General features: G+C 37.3%; 1 protein-coding gene across 3 annotated transcripts in view; it reads right to left on the reverse strand.

Moving 5' to 3' along the window:
* LOC107671698 (tyrosine-protein kinase JAK1-like) overlaps positions 1–9,965 on the reverse strand; it is a 24,048-nt gene that overhangs the window by 4,456 nt on the left and 9,627 nt on the right. For all 3 annotated transcript variants that reach the window (XR_001632238.1, XM_016464622.1, XM_016464623.1), the window contains exons 12-21: positions 9,257–9,397; positions 9,090–9,177; positions 8,838–8,965; positions 7,731–7,866; positions 6,602–6,753; positions 6,316–6,457; positions 2,277–2,368; positions 1,308–1,491; positions 1,021–1,145; positions 619–791 (exon numbers count right to left, since the gene is read on the reverse strand). Coding sequence is in view for 2 of the 3 variants with exons in the window: in XM_016464622.1 (XP_016320108.1) it covers positions 619–791; positions 1,021–1,145; positions 1,308–1,491; positions 2,277–2,368; positions 6,316–6,457; positions 6,602–6,753; positions 7,731–7,866; positions 8,838–8,965; positions 9,090–9,177; positions 9,257–9,397 (1,361 nt within the window). In the remaining variant the exon portion in view is untranslated. The remainder of the gene's footprint in view (positions 1–618; positions 792–1,020; positions 1,146–1,307; positions 1,492–2,276; positions 2,369–6,315; positions 6,458–6,601; positions 6,754–7,730; positions 7,867–8,837; positions 8,966–9,089; positions 9,178–9,256; positions 9,398–9,965) is intronic.

Below are 9,965 nucleotides of genomic sequence, written 5' to 3' on the forward strand. Positions count from 1 at the left end.
TATATATAAGCTTTATAAATTTGATTTTAAAAAGTACTATATTTGTCACGGTTTTGGTTTGTTAGTTCTGGTTTAGAGTTTGTTTTTATTCTGTTTCTCTGTTCTGTTCAGGTTTGAGGTTCTTTGTTAATCTCCTAGTCTGTTAATTAGTTCAGTTCTCCTCCGTTCTCTCCCTGCTTGTTTCTATGGCTACTGATTTGATTAGGTTCCTCAGTTCAAGTGTGTTTTAGTTAGGTTCTCCCTTTGTTTGTCCTGTCTATTTAAGCCCTGTGGTTCTTTCAGTTTACTGTCAGTTGTACGTTGTGTTAAGTTGGTTGTTTTGTCCCTGTTCTGGAGTTTTATGTTAGGTTCTGAATAAAGACTGCTGCACATGGATCCGGTTTCCTTTCTGCTGCAACCAACGCCGACAATATTCATAAAACATAATTTGTTGCATTTTCAAGGTCATCATGGTAGGTGTTTGAATTAAAAGGGAGAAGGTAATAGCTTTTCAGATGTACAAATCATTTGTCTTTTACAGAAATATTCAACACATCTAAAAGCAACACACTCAAACAGTGATTTACATAGTGATTAAAATAATCAAAGATATACAAGCAGGAATGAGTGCTGCTTTACCAGTACACAGGACTGTCCTGTTCTTCAGTCACTTTGTAATATTCCTTATCATCTTTGATGCTCTTAGTCAGACCAAAGTCCCCGATCTTCACAAGTGATTCATTCTCCACTAAGATGTTTCTTGCTGCCAGATCCCTGTGGATGTAGTTCTGAGATCCCAGGTACTCCATACCCTGACAAACACAATATTTATATTAAAAGATGGCAGTTATTCATAGTGATCGCTACTGTTGTGCCGCCTAAAAAGTATTTGGACACTTAAGTCACAAATCAAAATATCTGTATGTAATTGCATTGGATACAAAATATCAAAAAGTGGCATGTGAAAGCTTTAGTGTGAAAACATAGCTCATGGGAAAAGCTATCTATATCTATAGCCATCTGTTGTATTGGCTATATTACCTGACATATCTGAAGAGCATAAAGCAGCAGTCTCTTCTGATCGATGTTGGATTTGTTACGGGGCAGGTATTCTTTCAGACTGCCAGCAGGCAAATACTCCATAATGAGTTTGATGTTCGCTCCTCCTAAGTGACACACATTCACCCCAAGCAATAATACAGTAAGTACATATAAATGGGGTATATATTTGTTTGTAACTAAGGTATATAGTCATAGAGATTAGAAACCAATGTGAATACTGTGTGTAAACAGGGCTTTGTGTGTGTGTAGGTGTGCTCATGACTTGCCTTCATCGTTGCAGATGCCTTTGTATTTGACAATGTTTTCATGGTAAAGGTTTCTGATGGTGCTGATCTCTCTCCTCAGGTTGCTGCTCTCATTTTCTGTTTTCAGAGATTTGACGGCCACCAGCTCACCTGTCTGATCTCCCTTAGGATCGTACAGACACAGTTCCACCATCCCAAAGTTACCCTGGACAAGATTGATAAAGAACAATACGAATAGGTAATGAATCAAGGACAAGGGATTATGGCATTTAGGTGGGATGAGAGGGAATGTGGGGATCTCAATGTGAATGAATCGAGAGTGAGATTGGTTTAACTTGGTCCAGATTTCCAGAATCACTAATTCTAATGGAATTTTTCCTATATTCCTATTGAAATTTCTATAAAATCTATAATATACAATTTCTTTAAATAAGTTATACTGGGGTTACTGGTAATCAGTAGTGTTGTTATCGTTAAATAAAACTAAAATAAAAATCAATTAAAAATAAGTTTCGTTAATTTGAATAAATCTGAAATAAACCAAAAATTAAATATTAGATAAAAAAAACTTCAAAAACAAAAATTAAATGATGCCTTAGCAAATAAGTGAAATAAAATAACTTAAAGTACTAAAATTACTTAATTTAAACCAAAATAAATATAAAAGTGTTTTAGATTAAAGATAAATGGAAATATCTAAAAAAAAATTTAAAAAAAAACTAATACAAATGGCCATTAAAGAAAATACTAAAACTAAAATAAAAACTTAAAATAGCTTAAAATTAAAACTCATTCTAAATATGAATACATACTATAATATTATATAAATAATACTAGAACAACACTGATTGGGAACTAAAATCTAGGTTCTATGAATTCTATAAAAACATTTCCAAATACAGTATCCAGTAGGAATCATGCACATGCTCCTTTATTTGACTTAAAGGAAAAAGTAACAGTATATGACATAAACCTCGAAAAGTCCAGTACCTCTCCAAGTTTTCGTATTTTCTTGAGAAACCTGCTCTTGAAATCTGTAGGATCAGTCTCCTGTGGAGGAATTGACTCTGTAAGGTGAAGGTCTGTAGATAAAAAATACAGTAAATTCAGTAATGTATACAAATACTACCATGAAGTATACTTCAAATTGTATTTTATAATTTAAATAATACATTTTTTAAAATTAGAGTAATAAGAATGAGATTTTTAAATGAGGGTTGTAAATGTGCTTAACTGTCATATTTTTTTTAATCAAAATATTTTCCCCTTCGAATGGGAACTCGCACTGCGTCCTCTAGTGGACACTATGGGGAATGCCTCAGCGTGACCAGTGTCTGAAGCCGTGATTCAAACACGACAAAGAAGTTGGCCGACGACAGTCTGTGACATCACTACCAGCGCGACCACTGGTATAAAAGGCCGCCTGTAGTAAAAATCCATCAGCGATTTTTGTCTTCAGGAGCCGTTTGTCTGTAAGCGTGTCAAGGTGATAATGGATCCCCCTAGCAAGCATTTCAGGAAATGTGCATTTTCTGTCTCGGTGAGGATCATGCCTCTGACCTCGAGGGGTCATATTGTGCAGATTGCGAAGCTTTTTCATCATTCACATCTGTCCCTTTTCTCGAGGGAATTAGGAAAGGTGTCTGCGCCCTGCAGTTCGGGAATTGCTGCTGCCGAGGCTCAGCAGAGACTCAGATCATGGGGACTGCAAGTGGAGCTGGCAAAGGAATTTAATAAAAGTATGTTCTTTTCTAATTCCCCTGCAGCCTCGAGCGAGCTGCTGGATGTAGATGTACTGTCTCTCACGTCATCTGATCCAGCATACAGTACTTTTTTGGCTTCCAGCCAGAAAGAGTGGGAGGGAACTGTGGAGGACGAGGAAGTAATGGAGTCCTACTGCCCCGCGTATGATGAACTACTGGAGGTTATGGTTCGCACTAAGGCAAGATTAGACCTTCCATGGAAGCGCAAGAGACCCCAAATCGCTTGTGGTAGACTGGATGAGCAATTTCTGTCTGGTCATAACTGCTCAGTTCCACTGAGTCTCCCATTTCTTTCTAATCTTCACATGGAAGATACCTTTTGTGGGGGGGGGTTTCAGTTTCATTGACTATGAAAAGACTACCACTCTGCTGTATAAACCTCTGCGTACCACATCGTATTTAAACGGCAGGTTGTGACATATTCACATTGGCCTTGAAAACTGAACTAATGATGTTTTGACAGGCATGCATATGTTTGTATGCACCCTGTCATTCTGATGGTTTGGTAAAGCTCCACAATGTGTATGTGTGTGTTGAGGTGTAATCCATTTTAAGATATGGTTTTGTTATTGTTTTGTAAGATAAGGTTTGCATAAAATTGAAACCAGGCCTTAAGCTCTGCCCTTGGGACGGGCACTGGCGCTTTCACCAGGACTTTCCTTGCATAGGGTTGGAGGTTGGGTTTCTGGCTGTGAGGGGATAGCATCACTAATGGCGCTTTTCCACTGCATGGTACAGCTCGGCTCGGTTTGCGTTTCCACTGCAGTTTAGTACCGCTTTAGAGTGGGCGGGATTATAGATATGTCGCTATAGTTGCGCCACCTCTACTGCCGTGCTGAGCGACCTACTGAAAAACTTTTTCATTCCACGTCATCGCTTCAAGCTCTCGCTGGATCCGCTCCTTGGCTATCAACGAAAGTAACGTCTGTACTTCCTCAACAGACCACGAAACAGCCATTATTTTGTTGTTTAAAAAAAGGTGCGCTACTTCGTGTTTGTTCAAAAAAAGTTGCGTTAGACCCTCACTGGCTGTGCTGATTTAATCTAGCGGGTCTAGTGTCCCATGTCGCAAGTTCAGTGACGCATGTAGTGACAATTCTCTCCGGCCAATCAGTGATCAGCAGGGTTTACACGTCACATTTTGGTAACAGTACGGCTCGCTTGGAACCTCAGCCGAGGTTAGGGTTGGGAACCCATTGCGACGCGTGACCAAGCGCTGTGAGCAGCCTTGCGCCGGCGTTCCCCATAAAGGATGTCACAAACCAAATAACAGAAACGCCGCCCTGCCTCTTTACTTACTGAGCCACATCGTTTCCCATGACGTGCACTCCACAGACGCGTCTTGCCGCGTCACGTCTTTAACTGCCGAACACATCGTTTTCCACGACTGTACGCGCACTCGCGTCTTTGATAACTGTGCACATGGTTTTGTCTGACTGTACATGTACCAGCAGCGCGCACCTCCTGCCGCCACTAAATTACATTATATTTGTCTCATATTGTTATTAATATACATACTGACTTCAACTTGGACCACTAAATAAATAGACTGCTATTGTTATGCAAGTATGAGGGTTAGATTATTTATTGTACAGATCATTTCAAGAGTGATAAAGTGATGGAAAATATTTATTTTCATGCATTTTAAATGTTTAAAAATGTGGAAACGAACCAGAACCGTGAGCAATTTCTAAGTTTCGGTTCCGAAAACGATTCTGGTGCGACACGTGACCAAGCGCTGTGAGCAGCCTTGTGCCGGCGTTTCCCTAAAGGATGTCACAAACCAAATAACAGAAACGCCGCCCTGCCTCTTTAATTACTGAGCACATAATTTCCCATGATGCGCACTCTACAGACGTGCCGCGTCACGTCTTTAACTGCCGAACACATCGTTTTCCACGACTGTACGCGCACTCGCGGCTTTGATAACTGTGCACATGGTTTTGTCTGACTGTACATGTACCAGCAGCGCGCACCTCCTGCCGCCACTAAATTACATTATATTTGTCTCATATTGTTATTAATATACATACTGACTTCAACTTGGACCACTAAATAAATAGACTGCTATTGTTATGCAAGTATGAGGGTTAGATTATTTATTGTACAGATCATTTCAAGAGTGATAAAGTGATGGAAAATATTTATTTTCATGCATTTTAAATGTTTAAAAATGTGGAAACCACTCATTGCATCACACCATCTCCTGACTACATTATTATTTGTAAAATAGGGGCTTTATGGAGTGTGTGTATACATGGTTATAAGTATAACAGTTAATATTTCATTAATTTAGGGAAATGAACAAGTGTCTTAGCTCTCAAGGGACTATTTGGCCAACCAGCTTATTCCTGCTTGAAAAGCAAAATGTTATTGATAGTGTAATAAACATCAACTTTGAAGCACATGTGATTGACGGACTAGCATTACTCAACATTACTTATTACCTTACAGCAACACTATATGCAATGAAGGTAAAATAGTGAAAAAATAATAATAGTTCATTTAAATGGAACCGAAATCGGAACTGGGAATCGTTAGGCAAAACTGGAACCGGAATCGGAACCAGAAAATTTCTTACGATACCCAAACCTAGCCGAGGTGGTACTGAAAAAAGTACCAGATACCAGGTAGCTGAAAACCCCCCAAAAGCGAGCCGTGCCGTACCGTCCTGTACCATGCAGTGGAAAAGCGCCATAACAGTTCTGTGACAGATCCCAGCTGGGAAATTTGACTCCTTTGTATAGATCTATTAGGTATTCATTCCCTCAGCATGGCTCAGTGGGTATTCTGTTCCCCATAGTGTCCATTAGAGGATGCAGCACGAGTTCCCATAAGAAGGGGAACATCTCAGGTTACGTATGTAACCATGGTTCCCTGAGAAGGGGAACGAGACACTGCGTCCTGGTGCCATGCTTTGGGCCTTCCTGCTCAAGTCTCCTTCAGACAAAAACATTGGATGACCTGTACTACAGATGCCCTTTTATACCAGTGGTCGCACTTTTAGTGATGTCACAGACTGTCGTCGGCCAACTTCATTGTTGCGTTTGAATCAAGGCTTCAGACATCGCTGAGGCATTCCCCATAATGTCCACTAGAGGACACAGTGTCTCGTTCCCCCTTCCCGTGAACCAGGGTTACATACGTAACCCGAGATGTTTTTTGACATCCTTGATGACAAAAAGTTTATTTTTTTTAAATCTATGCATAAAGAAGAGGTAAAGACTATTAGTGTTAATGATAGTATGATATTACGTGATAGATACCCTTCTCGTCCAGCTCTCTCACTATGGCTCTGAAGAACGGTCTCTTCTTTGGGTCATAGTTCATGCACTGTGAGATCAAATCAGCCAGTTTACTGATGCTGGGAGTGACCAGAGTACCGCACACCTCGTAGAATCGCTCTTTCTGTTTATGCACACACAGATGTAAGATTACAACTGTAATAGTCAGAAACAAAGGACAATAATTCCAATAAAAAAACAACTGCTGCTTTGGTCAAGTATAAATGTAGAGATGCATCAGAAGAGTCATCTAAGAATAGTCAAGCACCTCTAAGAGTTTCTTTTCACGCAGGGGCACCTCGCCATTGTAGCAGATCTCCCATAGCGTGGTCCCAAACCCCCACTTGTCTGCTGCAATGCTCAGTGCTTTGGGGTTTTTAACACACTCCGGGGCGATCCAGGGGATCCTGTCGATACACTCTGAGCACACGAACAATCAGGAGTATTAGTAATGCAAAATGGATTAAAAATGTCATTTAATAAAGTCAAAATCCATTATACTGATTATTATTTAACCCTTATAATGCATTTGGGTCTGTTTTGATCTGAAAGAGATAAATAAATAAAAAATAAAAAAATTTTTTTTAATTTTTTTTTAAATATTTTTTAAGAGATATAATCATTTAGATAAAATGTTACACATATGTATGGAGTACCACTAGGTGTCTAAAATACTTTCTGTAAAATGATCTATGAAGTTATATTAGTGTCAAAAAACTTAAAATAAAATATATTTAACCTTTTCCCCATGTCTCACACACTTTTGGGACTAAACTTTGTTGATTAATATTAATATGTACGGCTATTGACAAACCATTGCAGCATGAAAAATTGCTCACTTTTTAAAAAAATGAAATTTATTTCAAATGAATTTGTGTTTGAAAACATTTTAGAGTACTATTCGTTGTTTTGATGTTGTTTTCTTAGAAATAAATATGTAAGTTTCATAAATGTTTTTGAGCAATCATGAGTTATAAATTCAAAGAAATTTATTCAAATTACATTCATTCTTATTGGGTTAATAGTAATACTGGTAAATTACCAGATCAGAATTATCAGATGTTCTTATGAATTTCATACAATGATTTCTCATGAATATTGAGTAGAATATTGAATAGTTTTAATTTCACTATAGTTTATAGTATTAGTCATAGTTTTTTCATGTGTAAATTGAAATTTGAAGTTTTATAAAATCTCCATTCTTCAGGTCCAATGGACCTGAAATGCGACAATAGCATACAGATTTTCAATGCATTATGAGGGTTAAATAATTTTACTATTAATTTGTTACTATATTCAATTAAATGTTAAATAGATGTTATTAAATAGTCACTGCACACTTGTATGGTGTAAGGGTTTTCAGAGGCTCTGGATGAATGTGTATGAGCGTGTGTTACCCGCTTGGCTGAGCACAGCGATTGACAGTCCAGGATCACTCAGTTTAATGAAAGGACCACCTTGTCCTTTCAGACCATCCAGCTTCAACAGGACATTTTTAGCACAGACATACCCATGGACAAGCTTCTTATCCTCCTGAAAGAGAGAAAATAAGACAAGAGTCCTATTTTTCTGTCTCAAACATCCCATTAGAGAGTTCTGAATCATGTATTTTCTTCTTTTCTTTAAGATCTTGATGAGCAAAGCAGGATATAAAAATTATCCCCTGGAAAATGGATAATTTATAGCTGTCACATGTTATTGTTGTGATATATGAATAACATTAATAACTACAGTAAACATCTTTTTTTTTGTCTAAATCTATTATTCAGTAATTGAAAAATACATTAAAATGCAATTTATACAATGATTTGAATACATGAATGATTTTTTCTATGATGAACAGGCTTCTGAATTAAAACTTTTTGCTGACCTTTAAGTAAAATATCTAGGTTGTGTAACTGTCCAGTGTCTTTAAAAGGCAAAAATTCAGTTTGGCATAACCTTGCATTATTGTTTCTTTGTCATTAAAAAAAACTAATAATTATAAATAAAATTGTTATTAAAACTGTCACTAAAACTTTACCTGAAAAATATGTTTGACACTTTTTAAAATATTTAAGATGCTAAATATTTGTACACCTTAAATGTTAAACTAAAACTGGAAAAAAAAAAAAGAAATAAAAAAAATAATTAATTAAAGCTAAACAGAAATATTCATAAAAACGAATACAAATGACAAAAATCACCCAAAAAATACTAAAACTAAAAATACAACAAAATAAAAGCTAATTCAAAATATGAATAAATACTACAATATTATTATTAAACAATACTAAAATAACACCGATTCAGACCTAAAATGTGTTCTTTAAATTCTATGTTCTATGAATATTTGATAGTATTTGATAGTATAATAGTATTTAAGGTGCAAACATCTTGTGAAATGTTACATTTTAATGTATACACGTTTTAAAGTCATAAAATCACTGACCCATAAGTCTTAAATATTTCGCAAAATGTAAACAAAGGTGAAACAAAGTCAAGTTCAAACTTAAATATTGTACCAAATAACTGAGGACACTGTTAAGCTGCTCCGCAACTTGGAACTTCCAGGAGGGTGTGAGTTCAGAGCGATGATTTCTCATGAACAGATCCAGAGGGCCGTGCTGAACAAACTCCTCCACCATAATGACTGACAGAACAACAGCAATGAGACATGAGATCATCTGCAGTCACAGGTCAACTATTCCTTTAACTTTAATTCCTTTACTTTTAAGTACTGTTGCATTTTTATCTGGTGGAGTGGGTACACTTACCGTCCATGCTGTGCATACATATGCCATACATCAGAACCATGTGTTTATGTGATATCTGCTGCATTACACTGACTGTGTCCAGGAAGGCCTAAGAACAGTAGAGCAGGATTTGTGAAAGCAATTACCAGTAGAGTTATTTATGTGTCATAAGATGGGGTGTCACTTACGGAAATGTAATTTCCTGCTGCCAGCGCCTTCAGAACCACATCCACAACCTCATGGCCTGACAAACCGTCATCATCCTCATTTCCCAACTTCAGCTTGCCAGCATAGATGTTTGTGCGGGTGCCTTGGCCCAGGTGTTTCTCCTGTTTTATAAATAACAGTTTCAAAACATTGCTTTCCATTTCTAGGCTCCAGATAAATTTTATGTCCATGCAGGAATATCCAACATAAAGGGGTGGTTCAGTGTTTTTTTTCTAGGCTTGATTGTGTTTACGGGGTGCAGTCTTACATGTGTTAATGCTTCGTTTTTTTAAAAACGTGTGATTGGCTAAACCGCCTCTAGTGAAAGGAGGCTAAACGTCCCGCCCTTCACCTCAGCAGCATGTGCTTCGGTTGAATTGTAAACAAGGCATCGTTAATATCACTTATCAGTTTGAGCCCAATTGAAAAGCAGATGATATTATTGAAGAGGATCGTGCAGAACCTGTGCAAGCACAGCTTTTAATGGTAGGCCTATGTTTTTTGTTTGTTGTTGTCTCATACTTTTAGATACGCTGTTATTTGTAAATGCTACTGCTTATGTTAGCTTTTAATATATGGTTTTATCCTGATTAAAGCTTTAATACAGTACAGCAACTGCACGCGTGTCCATGTTTAACAGTCCTCATAGCTATGTGAAAATAAGTGTATAATTGTAACAGTTCATTTTTG

The sequence above is a fragment of the Sinocyclocheilus anshuiensis genome, unplaced genomic scaffold, assembly GCF_001515605.1.
Source record: "Sinocyclocheilus anshuiensis isolate Anshui unplaced genomic scaffold, SAMN03320099.WGS_v1.1 scaffold524, whole genome shotgun sequence".
Lineage (NCBI taxonomy): Eukaryota > Metazoa > Chordata > Actinopteri > Cypriniformes > Cyprinidae > Sinocyclocheilus > Sinocyclocheilus anshuiensis.